At 36.4% G+C, this 13166-nt stretch overlaps 1 protein-coding gene across 17 annotated transcripts in view; it reads left to right on the top strand.

Moving 5' to 3' along the window:
• The window catches only part of syne1a (spectrin repeat containing, nuclear envelope 1a), a 182778-nt gene that overhangs the window by 52179 nt on the left and 117433 nt on the right, over positions 1-13166 (top strand). For all 17 annotated transcript variants that reach the window (XM_041252397.1, XM_041252410.1, XM_041252413.1 and 14 more), the window contains 11 exons: positions 1246-1353; positions 2012-2149; positions 3222-3386; positions 3902-4014; positions 4414-4582; positions 5672-5768; positions 9085-9287; positions 9433-9597; positions 9934-10086; positions 10513-10656; positions 12837-13010. In XM_041252397.1, the coding sequence (XP_041108331.1) occupies positions 1246-1353; positions 2012-2149; positions 3222-3386; positions 3902-4014; positions 4414-4582; positions 5672-5768; positions 9085-9287; positions 9433-9597; positions 9934-10086; positions 10513-10656; positions 12837-13010 (1629 nt within the window). The remainder of the gene's footprint in view (positions 1-1245; positions 1354-2011; positions 2150-3221; positions 3387-3901; positions 4015-4413; positions 4583-5671; positions 5769-9084; positions 9288-9432; positions 9598-9933; positions 10087-10512; positions 10657-12836; positions 13011-13166) is intronic.

Here is a 13166-nt window from a genome sequence, read left to right as displayed (position 1 = left end):
AATGCTCTAATAAAACCAATGGGAAATCTCCAATGCTGCAGAATCGAGGGGTGGCTAACACCAGCAGGATATAAGTTAATCAAATAAACACCTAAGTCAAGCAGACATTTTAATTAAAACTGAAGAAGTGTTCAGGGATGGCTGGGTGGTGACATCACAGACCAGGAAATAAACAGAGGCACAGGACTGCGGGGCGAAGCGCTGGGCGCATGTTTATTAAATAAATCAAACAAGCAAAATAGTAAACACAAAAAAAAAGGCACGTTGGCCAAAGCAAATAAACTCACACAAACGAATCAAGTATCGTGCTGGTTTTCATCAATTGTTTACCTTTGTGATAGTGATATCTCTCTCTCGCGTCTCTCACTCCTCTTAACCATCTCCATCTTTACAAGTGGCTGGTGCTGTTTTATGTACGTGGTCATCTCCAAATTAGTAATTACTTACCAAATGAATTAATCAATTTGGAGATGGCCACATTACGCATGAGTTTAGATGAATGGGGATTTAACCCCATCTACTCTGCAAAACAACAATAAAAAAACGCTGTTTTTAACCAACATAAAACAGTGCATTTAAATAATAATAATAATAATAATAATAATAATAATAATAATAATAATAATAATAATAATAATAATAATAATAATAATAACTGCCTTTTTGTGAAGCTGCAGTGACATCTTATAAATATATGGTAATATTGACCTGGAGATCTAAGGATGTCAGAAGGTTTTCCTTTATTAATGGTATATTTTTTCAAAGAACACTGTGTTATTGCTATTTGTTTTATTTAACAATTTAAAATTATTTCCCAGTGGTCTTTTTTTAAATGACAGTCCTGGTGTGCTAAAATTACTAAGTTTAAACTATAATACAAGTAAATGTTTAAAGTAAACAGTAGTGCTGTATTTTTATTTTGATGGAGTAATTCCAGAACAGTCTTTACAAAATGGACTAGGCTAACTTGCATCTGATTTTCCTTGTACCTTGTGCATGAGGAATTGTTTTCCTATAGTATAAGTATGCTATAAAAGCCAAAATATATTTAGAATTAATGATTAATCAGAATAATGCCAGACAAACTACATAAAAATATATTGAAAGAGGTATACTTTTAGTGCGTCCTCCCAGTATGTAATGAATTGAAATGGTTCAAGTATAGGTGATATAGGTGTGAATGTTGTAGGGTTTTGGATGGTATGATTTGCCTGTAGCAATGTGTTCCTGTTTGTTGTCCCCTAGAAGGAGGACCGGCGGATGCTGAGAGAGGTCAAGGCCTGGCTGGAACAGTACGAAAGAGACCTCAGCAAAGCACAGGAGTCTGAAGGAAATCTACAGGAGAAATACCAGGTGAGGGTGATGGGGAAGAGGTCTTTAAACAGTCTTTGTTATTCTAACTGCTACCTCAATATTTAAAAAAAACCTAAAAAAAACCTAATGTTATTCACAAATAAAATCACACAATGTTTAACAGACATATGCGTGTCCAGGCGTTAAAGGCATGTTAGCGCATGGTGGTAGAAACGGGGAGATATCTGCTCTTCAAATCCTGTCTTTGAGCTAGTGGTCCCCCGCAGAAACCCCTTACATTGATGTTAGATCCTATTATCCATCCACATTTCAATGAGAAAACTAAACATTGGACTCTTTACCATTCAGATGTAAAGTTAGCTGGAAGTTAAAATTCATTATTTTGAAAAGACAGCTATATAGGGGCTATGCAATACTTTCATACATTTTTGCAGGGGACTCCAATGTTAAGCTTGTCATTGAATTTATTATGTTTCTTTTAGTATTTTGAAATTAAGCATTATTGAGTGTTTATTAATACTTATGGGTGGGTACATGTTGTAGGTAAAAGAGTCAACACTAATTGAATAAATAACTAAAATAAAAAAGACAGAATATCTTATCTTTATAAATACTTAATGCTGTCTGGAATGTACATGTTAACTTGCATGTTATCGCTATATATTTGTATTGAGAATGCCAAATGATGTTGTTTCAGTTATTCAAGAGTTTTAGAGTTCAGTATGAGATGAAAAAGAAGCAGATTGAAGCATTACTACAGCCTGTACAGAGAGAGGGGAAGCTGTCAGTGGACCAGGCCTTGGTGAAACAGGCATGGGAGAAAGCCACTGCCAGGGTAAGGTCATGTCATATTGCTTTTAACTTTTAAAGGTGAGGATTTTTCCTCATTTTATTTCAGATTTTCTGTGATGCAATGAACTGGTAAACAGTGATGTAATGCACTGTAATTTAATACAGGGATTCTTTTAAGGAACTGTTTTTTTTCAATACTGTTTTATGAATGTTCTTATAAAGTAAGTTAAACAATGCTTTTGACAAACGAAAACACACTACAAATGTGATCTAATTAATCAAAATAGGCTTTTAAAAAATTTAAAAAAACAACCGTTAACAAAACATTCCTTTAATTAAAAAGTCCTTAAAAGTTTTGTGAATAGGGGCCATTGTTTCTTATTGCCTGGTGTACAAGTGAACTTAGATACAGTATATCAGTAGACACACCAGTGTTTGTCCTCACTAAAAAGATTGATGATTTGGAAATGAATACAGCACCCACATTTACGTGCTTGTGTTTACACTTTAGCATTAGGCCATATTTTAAAGCAAGTTTTGAATGCAGATTTTCACAGAGAAATAAAATAATTTAAAGGTTAACCAGCAAGAAACTGCTTCTACCTGCAAAAAAGTTTTTTTTATAAAGTTATAATCATTCCATACCTCCCAGTTCATGTGGCTTTCCACTTGCTTCAGATAGACCCTTTTTTTTAGCAGTGCAACCTAAATGAATAGTTGGGTAATTTTAGTTAAACTGTTAGGCTTTGCATGTAACACAGATTGCCCAGATCCAGCAGATTTCAGTGAAGAATGAAAAAGTACCCTTCGCCAGGAAGAGAACAAAGAACTTTTTGTTAATTGATGAGCTCTGCATCTTTCAGCAGTGCTTTACATTCTGCTGGGATGTGCCTCTTTACTAACTGTGTGTGAACATTGTCAAGGCAACCCCCTTCCATAATTTGTCGAGAATTTGTTTTGTTGAGATTCAAGTGTTTTATATTACACCTGAGCCCATCATCTCTGGCTTTTGTTAACATGACGTAACATTGCACTGTCGTTGTGTTTATCTGGTGCTTCCCAAGCATCAGGGAAATTGAAGTTCCTAAAGCAGTGCTTCGTTCTTCTTTCTCAAGCTGCTAGAGTGGCATACTCAGCTTGATAAGTCTTTGCCTGGACCCCTTGGTGCTATTGGAGCCTGGCTGCACAGGGCAGAGGAGGCCCTGCGGGAGGAGATTACAGTTCAGCAGGCCCATGAGGAGACAGCAAACATTATCCACAGGAAACTTGAGCAGCACAAGGTAAATCTGTCATAACCGCATTTCCCTGCATTTGCATTCTAAAATTAGTTTCCTGGAAGTACATAAACCAGTATTAGTGCCGCTGCATGATCACAGGAGAGGTTGTAGTACTTCATGATGAAAAAGTCTTGGCATTCACTTGTGTATATCTTTGATGTGTAGAAGTTAACCATTTTGTTGGTTAAATGACTTACCATAACATTTGTGTAGAATATTTTCAACAAAGCCATTTGCAGTCATCAAATTCTGAAAAATGCTTTTACCTGTAATTGAATTTAAGCCCACTATAAACATTCCAGTTCTGTTTGGGAAACAAACTGTATTTTTGTTGTAATTTGGGAGCGGGGATTGAGTTTGATATACAGTGATTTAATATTTAAATAGCTTGTTGATATATCTGCTGGTTTCACAGCATTTTTTTGAATATTTATACATTTACCAGTATTGGGTGTTTTACAGTTATGGATCAAATAGCTGGTAAGTGGATTTTTTCCCTCTTTTTCTTCTTGTTTCAGGAAGTGTTGAAAGACCTGGAGGGGCAGAAGCAGACATTCCTGCAGATCCACAGGGCTGGTTCAGTTAATGGAGTCCCCATACCCCCAGAGCAGCTAGAGGACATGGCACAGAGGTGGGTTCTGCACAGCCCCATAGTGCAACAGTCATGATACAACTTAATGATACCTTTCACTCCTTCTGGTCCTGTTTCTAACTGATCATTCAATGTACTTTACATTCACCTGGGGAAGTGACCCAGAAGTTTCCTCTGTGTGCTGGTGCTAGTTGAGCTTTCACTCTGTAAGACCAGTTACACTCAGTCACACATGTACTCCACTGAGAGCTTACCTTCAAAAGGGAGAATTTTGAGAATAAGCCCAATGAAGGGGGTTCAATGTGGGCCATAGTCAGGCAATCTTCGTCTGGGATTAGTCAGATTGAAGTAAAGTACAGGAGTCTGTATTAACTAATGTAATTCAAACATGTTGTGGCACAAATCAGAAATTGACCGTTGTGTTAATGTTTTTAACAGATTTCACTTTGTTTCTTCAACGGCGCAAATCCATTTGATTAAACTAGAATTCTGGGAACTGAAGTATCGCCTGCTGGCTTTCCTGATGCTTGCAGAATCAATGCTGAAATCCTGGATCATAAAGTATGGAAGAAGAGAGTCCGTGGAACTACTGCTGCAGAACTACGTTGTAAGTAAATAATGAAGTGTCACTGGAAATGTGTCCTAATACACTTTTTCAATGAGGATAGGGTCATTTTATTTTGTATTTTATAAGTGGAGGCCAATAACATTGGTTAATTTGTTTATGCTATACATGTTTTTTTAACATAAATTATAAATACAGCATATGGTCGAGATATACACACCTCCAGACTGTTGCTGACAAACGACTGAAAACGCAACAGCAGCACAGACTCTGTAATTAAATCAATAAAGTCCCACCTCTGTCACTGACTGACTCACTGCGTGACCCTGAGCAAGTCACTTAATCTCCTTGTGCTCCATCCTACGGATGAGATGTTAAATCAGTGTCTTACTGTAAGTGACTCTGCATATAATGCATCGTTAACAGCCTACCTCTTTAAAGTTCTTTGTGATGGTGGTCCACTATGAAAGGCGCTATATAAAAATAAAGATATTATTTTTATAATTATTATTATTATTCGCTTACGTTTCTATAGCAATGAAACCAGCTTTTGAAAAGTATTTGAATACAAAGGTACTTATTATAATTGTAGTACGGTAGTTGTAACCTCTCTTTGAAAATGTAATTGATTTGGAGGTAAGTATCATATGTCTTTTACCAGACATATTTTGTTTTAACTTGAAATTCATGTTACATTTAAACTATTGATACTGATGGTCACATTATTCTAAAATCTAACAAAGCTGTCGTAAGCACCATTTTTATTACAATGCATGCTTCATTCATAGTACGTTTCTTATGAGTGACGTCTGAAATATTAGCATAGCCCCTCCTTAATTAGCATAAAATAACATCTACCGGCATGGATCTTACAAGTTTGTTGTAAACCCATACCATAATAAAAAAGACAAGGTCAAGCTGATTTTTGCAACATGCAGCTTTACTGTAAATGTATATACAATAATTAACAAGCCTTTGCTGGTGTTAACCCCGCATTGTAATAACACAATACAAAATTAAGTGACTTCTTATTTCATTTGTTTAAATTACATTTCATTCCTCACTTTAAGGCATCGTTTTGGGATGTCTATTAAGTATTCAGATTCAACCATATATTTTTCTTTCCTACAGTCATTCATTGAAGGAAACCAATTCTTTGAACAGTATGAAGTTACATACCAAACTCTGAAACAGACAGCTGAAGAATATATAAAATCTGATGGCTCAGGTAAGAGTTTGCATATTTCGCCTTGAAATGTCATTCATTATAATATATTGTAAGCTTGTTCCTGTCAATTAATGTTCATAGCTGGCTGTAAGAAATAATAGGTCTGAAGGCTCTCTGGCAGTATTTAATACAGACAGCAAAAATAAATTGTAGCATGTGGTCGATAGGCTTAAATTCACTTGTCAATGAGCAACTGGCAGCCCTTCAAGTAAGTAAGAAGTTACAACTTAGAAGAAATTAGCTAAGGCTATTCTTTAAAGTTGGATTTGCTTTAAAAAGATTTAAATATATATATATATATATATATATATATATATATATATATATAAACAAGATATTATACTACAATGCATCTTCCATTTTTCAGGTGTGTAGTGGGCATTACGCTGCATGCTTCAACTGACTTTGCCAGTTTCCAGAGTATTTTGTTTAGGGAGTTTGTGAGATAGATATGGGAACAGAATATGCCTGCCATATACTTAATGTGAATCTACAAACATATTAATTTGTTAATGACTGTGTGGATTTGTTGTTACAGTAAATGTTAGTAGAATTGCTTTTTGACAGCAATTGATATTCTAAACTTGTATTTTAAAACGAAGTAAAGGCGAAGTAAAGCAAAAACATTTTCAAAATCTGTAAACAAGACTGACATGTGTACACTTACAAACAAAATCACTGTACAATGCATCTTCCATTTTTCAGGTGTGTAAGATAGTAACTGGCTAGTCAAAAAAAGCCTGTTGGAATATTATTTTTTACAACATGGCACAGTCTGTTATTTATAGGCATGACAATCTTAATCATCTGCACTGTTGATTTGATTTAGATGATTATGTTTAAATGCCATTTAGTTACCTTATTGTAACCCTATTACCATTATATTTAACTAAATTTAAAAAAAACAAAAGTTAAATTGCACCATGTGGCGGAGTGTCCCGCCCCTTTATGTTTATTAGTGTTTTATGTTGTATTTAGTCTGCTGCAGCGCTTGGACATGTCACATCGTCTGCGTAGGCAGACACCTTCAATGTTGACAGGTGTATATGTATAATATACAAGCCGAATATAAATAGGACCGAACCCGAAGGCTTCCAGTGTATGAAAGAGGTAGGTGTGGTCGACTCTGTCGAAAGCCTTCTCTTGATCCAGGGAGACCATTCCTACATTAAAATCACAAATATCACTTACAGTTAAAAAATCTCGAATAAAAAACAAGTTATCAAAAATAGAGCGACCCGGTATACAATATGTTTGATCCATATGTATTACAGTTCCAATAACACTTTTTAATCTATTAGCGATTGTTTTGGATAAAATCTTAAATCAGACATAAAAGACACAGGTCTCCAATTTTTAAGCTGGCAGATAAGAGGCAGCTTTGGCTGAGGCTCTCTCTCAGAACCTGGAGCAAATCCTCCCCCATTATATCCCAGAGCTGGCAGTCCAGATCCCGGGAACCTTTCCGAGAGCTGCTTGACAGCGGCGGTCAGAGGGTCAGAGAATCTGCTCCTTCTCACTGAGAGAGAGAGAGACAGTTCTTTATTATAAAGAGAAAAACGAGAGAGAGAGTTCTTTCCCACCAGAGAGAGAGGTTGAAGAGAAACTAGTGGGGGCAGAGAGGAGAGAGAAGAGAGAGAGAGAGAGAGAATTAATAGACAGTGAGGGGATGATTCTTGCTTTGATAAATTTAGTTTTTAGAAGTATAAAACCGTCTAGTCTTGCTCTAGATACACAGTCTGAGAGCAGCCAACTCTCTGTGAGGGTGTGGTTCATCATTATTTCTATCAATATTAAAATTAACAGTACAATTAAAATCTCCTCCTACTACCACCACATCATTATTATTAATATTAAAAAGAGCTTGCTTTAATTTCTTAAAAAATAAAATTCGTTCCCCCCCTCTATTGGGGGCAGCCCAGCCTAGCTCTTACTTTTAAAATCCTCCCTTTCTCGATTTCATCCATATCTAGTAAAACTGCCCCCAGGCTGGGTTTAAAAAGCACGGCTACTCCTGCACTGTATACTAGCGCCGTGACTCATCACGCACAGCCCCTTCCACTCCGCTCGCCACGCCTCCTCATTCTCCTGATCCGAGTGCGTTTCCTGCAGAAACACCACCCCCGCCTGCTTCTGCTCTAAAAACCCGACTAGCTGCGCCCTCTTAAAAGACTGTCTGCAGCCGTTTAGATTAAAAGAAATAAAAACGCACCTTTCCATCATAACTAAAAAAACTAACACACTAAAACAAGTAATAAAAGACGTTTTATAAAACACAGCCATTTTTAAACAAGAGATTTTGAACCACGATTAAGATCCTTTTTAAAAGAACGATTTTTTTCAGATCTATAGTCGTTAAGGGCTGACTCACTGTGTGACCACTCAAGTCACTTAAAACCACAGCCATTTTTAAACAAGAGATGTGCTGGTCTTTCTTTACTTGGGAGTGAGATGTTGTGTATAACTTGTAAGTGACTGTCTGCATCTCATCCGCGCTGATCCGTTCCTCCGCAGCTCCCTCCGTTCACACACCAGGCGGCTAGTCTATGTAAGTCGCCTTGGATAAAGGCGTCTGCTAAATAAACAAATAATAATAAACAAATAATAATATAAACATGGAAATGGAATTTCAAGCCCCACCACATAGTTTTTTATTGTGACATTAATAAAAATACAGTAGGATTCAAAAGGTACAGTAATAATCATTTGCTCACAATTGTATACGGGTAACAAAATTACAAAATACTGGAAATCATATGCATTATGCCTAGCATTGCAATATACCATTTTCAACAATGAGACATTTGTAATTTTATGAAAACCAACCTCAGATTTGAATTGATAAAATGCCACATACTATGTAATTCAGTATATCACAAGTGTATTACAACAAGCCATTCTCACGTGTGTGGTAAATGTTTTTTGTTAAAACAAATTGAACTATGCAGCTTATTTTGATGAAGACTAAACTCTTCAGTGGAACGTTGATTATGAAATCACAATGGTAAGCAATGGCCAGTATGTATCAAGGTTTACAGAAAGAGAAGGTAAAAAAACTTTACCCTGAAATGTTTTTGTTTGGAGCCATCTTTGATATATCTTTTGAAATGCGAACATGTGAGTAAGTGGTCATTTTGAAGGCTGGCAGTTTTATGATATAAAACCTGTTCGCATAACCTACCCTTTCAATAAAACTTACTGTGTCCTTCTAAAAAATTGTCACTAAAGAAACTAATTAAACTAACAAAACTAATGTCTTTCCTACTTGCATTCAGATGTATGATTATTATTTTTATTATATATTGTCTTCTTGCAGCTGAAGAGGCAGAAGGCTTGAGCAAGTTCTTGAATGACACAGCGGCACAGTGGAGGAACTTGTCTGTAGAGGTTCGGAGTGTGCGCAGCATGCTGGAAGAGGTGATCTCCAACTGGGACAAGTACAGCAGCACAGTAGCTGGATTACAGGCCTGGCTGGAGGATGCAGAGAAAATGCTGAACGAGCCCGAAAATGCCCAACGGGTGAGAGGATGCTTGCCCTTTCTAACTGATACTATGAAGAAATAAAAAATCATTTTCTTCTTGTGTCCTGTTAAAAACCTCTTTTTTCATTGGAATTCCTTCTAAAAATGTTTTTGTATATCTCCTTTTTTTTTTTTTTTTAAAGGAGTTTTTCAGAAATTTACCCCACTGGATCCAACGGCACACAGCTATGAACGACGCGGGGAATTTTCTAATTGAGACCTCTGATGAAACTGTTTCCCGGGATCTTAAACAGCAACTGCTGTTACTTAACGGAAGATGGAGGGAACTATTTGTGAAAGTCAAACAAGTAAGATTTATATGTCCTATTGATGATACAGATAACTAATCAACACACCTGCATATAACACAGATTGAGTCTTTATAATCAAGGGTGCTGTACCTGTAAATTTTAACACGGATTGAGTTAAAGTATATAACCCAAATATTCTGTAATGTGAAATTATGTATAACATTTGTTTGGTATTTTTTTAATTTATTTAAATAATGAACAATAGGGAATATTACTGTTGGAGTGAACATGTAGAGACTGATAGACTATGGTTGTTCAGAAAACATGCTTCTACTGTTCTAGTTTACACAACACCTGCAGCACACATCATTTCTGTAATATCTCTAAATGCAGTATGCAAGAGCTGACGAAGTGGACAAAATAAAGAAGGAATATCAGGATGGAATTTCTGCTTTGAAAGCTTTTCTGGACACAGCAAATGAAAAAATGACAGCACCCCTAGATGTGTCCTTTTTGAATGTCAGGACCTTTGTGCAGGAGGTAGAGGTATGTACAGTACAGTATCACTGAGACGAATATGTGATGTAAAAACTCAATGCAAGTTAGAGCTACCAGTAACAGGAAAAAGTACATGGCCATGGCCTACCATTTAGATATAAAAATGTCTTAGCAGTGTTCATCACAATTGGCTAGGCGGTTCTCTAGATATATGTGTAAACATGTAAGTGTGGCATGCAAACAGATACCCTACATATGCCATCTGATTATGATATGTTCTTTAACCTGTGCTACTGCTTAACCTAGCCTTAGCTAGTTTCATCACAGATGGACAAGTGGTTCTCTGCAAAAGATATAGGGCAAACAAAATGGTGACATGTCATACATAAATACGGACGTTGGGACATAAATACAAAAGTCTCAGTCCTGTTCATCTGAATTATAGGCACTATCTCTTTGCCTTGTTTGCCGCAGGATACCAAGCAGAAAGTTCCAGTAATGGAAGCTCAGTACAAGACTGTCACCAGGAACGCTCAGGTCCTCAACAAGGACATCCCTCCAGAGGAGGCCACCGAGATGCTTGCTACTATGACGGGAATCAAGGAAAAACTGAGCAAGGTACAGGACACATTTTTAATCAAGAAATCGGTATGTAGCATTGGTTTTGGCATATATATATATATATATATATATATATATATATATATATATATATATATATATATATATATATATATATATAGTAGCGATCTTGGTTAACGCAGACAGGCGCATCACAGAGGGCGAGGCAATCCACACACAGGGGAAGGGCGGGCAGGAACCCGTGACCATAGTGCATCGTACCAATACCGCTGTACAAAAGAGACGGCTCTTTTGCAAGGAGTATATATATCGGGGTTATGTCACCTATATTACGTCACCTACCTGCTGCCTTCTCCCCTTCCCCTTACATATTTATATGTAATAAATGGGCTTCAGTATGTTACAGGAAAATAATTCCATCTAGGGTTTCTGTGACGTCATAAGTTATGAGACCGAAGAGGTCCATCTATTATTTTTTTATAATACATGGATACCCTTGGGATGCTAATATTAAAGAAGACAAGGTTCAGCAGTACAGCTGGGTTTTTTTTAAACATATTATTTCAGTGCTGTACAGATGTTCTATTCTGTTATCTGTTAGTGCTTCAGCTTTATTTGGATGATTGACTTTACCTTGTTTTAATTTTCGATTCCTCACCAGCTTCTCTGAGATACGAATGTACCAGCTTAACATTATTTCCTATGTATTTATTTATTTATTTACGTATTCTCATTTGGTCAGTCATTAACGAACATGGCTGTACTGTGGGTGTTGTCGACGGATTGAAAACAAGACATTTTGTGTTTGAATTGAAAGTGATGGTCTCGAGGAGTCGAATGGGTCAAACTTCACGTATACTTTCCTCTAGAGGAATTATTGCTTTTTCACATCACTACTGTGGAATGAAATGAAAGGTTATTTCGTTCTTTGATCAAATTATTTTGATCAAATTGAGAAATTGAAAATGTCAAACAAGCAAAGAACAAAGCACAAAAGAAGAAACAACTTCTTTGATCTTTGAGTAAAGCGATATACTCAAATTGTAATATGGGCTTTGAGCAAGTCCACAGTTCCAGAACAGATTTTGATGCTGATAAATCTGTGATTAGCAATTAATTGCAGGGTGTTAAAAATGGCATCAAGTGAAATATGAACATTTTAAGAAAACTTTGTTTTATTTATTTTTTATTGAATGAACATGAAAGCAGTAAATTATGTTTATAAGACACATGTCATTGATTCATTATTTATTTATGTATTATTTGTGCAGGAAGTTAACCCATTGAGTCCCTGGTCTCATTTGCATTAGGGATCATGTTAAGCAATTTAGAAGGATAGTGACCCCAAATATTAAACTTCAAGCGAAATAACGTTTGTAATGTGCTCGTCTTGTTATTTACAAAATACAGTTTTAGAGGAAGAAAATAACTCAATTAAAAAGTGATTGTTTTATTAATATTATGAGACTACTGTATACACAGTATTTAAATCATATGCAAAATCAAATGTCAATCCATGTTTGTCTAATCCGTTTTTTAAGCGAAAGAATGAAAAAAGAAAGTATGCTTATTAAACATTTATAATATTCTCATAAATCACACTACCACTTTAAGACCCGATCAGCACCAGACAGTGGTGCCCCTGTGGAACAAAGGTGGAGCCTCCTTTTTGACTACAAAAAAAGCCTTCCTAAATGTTTTTATTTTTTAACATACATTTAGAATTGCACTGAGGTCCCTTACGCACACAGAAGCACTTCTTTGCTTGACAAAAGTAAAGCCTTGTATAGCCCCAGAAGCAACTGCTGCCACTGTACGAAGAGAAAGATTGTTTTCGTTGGGTACTTCGTCCAAATTAGGAATGAACTGTCACACAATTGAAATTCATTCCTCCAGCAGACCGAAGAAACTGCCCCTTCTTTTGTGCTTTTTTCTTTGCTTGTTTGGTATTTTCCATTTCTCAATTTGATCAAAATAATTTGCTCAAAGACCAAAATAACCTTTCATTTCGTTCTTTGATAATTTGTCAATGCTTAAATCGCGACATGGTTATTTTTGTCAGTCATTCACCGAATCCTGACTGCGTGTAACATATATATCAACTGACTGTACAGTATCACCAATTTGTAAATAATATATAAATGTATGTAACCCAAGTTATTATACAACAGCAACATATCCAGTGGATGAGAGACTTGTGTTTCTTTTAATGATAGATAAGAGAGATATACCTGCCATTGCTGCGTGAATCTCAGTCACTGCTCTCCCCACTGGAGGAAACAGAGAAACAGATCACCAGTTTTTATGAGTCTCTGGAGAAGGCCAGCGTCATCACAGCAGGCAGAGACACAGAGACTCAAGCACCTGGGGACTTCCAGCAGCAGTGCCAGGTGAGGACCAGGGCTTTGGTATCCATGGGTACTGGTAGAGAGAGACACTTCTCTGTGGGCTATTGAACATCAGGAACGCTCAGCTCCTTCTCTAATTATCCTCAGTTTAAAATGACTATATAAAGAGACATACACTGTTTCATAACCTCGGTACAC

This window comes from Polyodon spathula, chromosome 6 (assembly GCF_017654505.1).
Source record: "Polyodon spathula isolate WHYD16114869_AA chromosome 6, ASM1765450v1, whole genome shotgun sequence".
Taxonomy (NCBI): Eukaryota; Metazoa; Chordata; class Actinopteri; order Acipenseriformes; family Polyodontidae; genus Polyodon; species Polyodon spathula.
The sequence above is the reverse complement of the archived record's forward strand: the minus strand, read 5'-3'. Positions and strand labels throughout refer to the sequence as shown.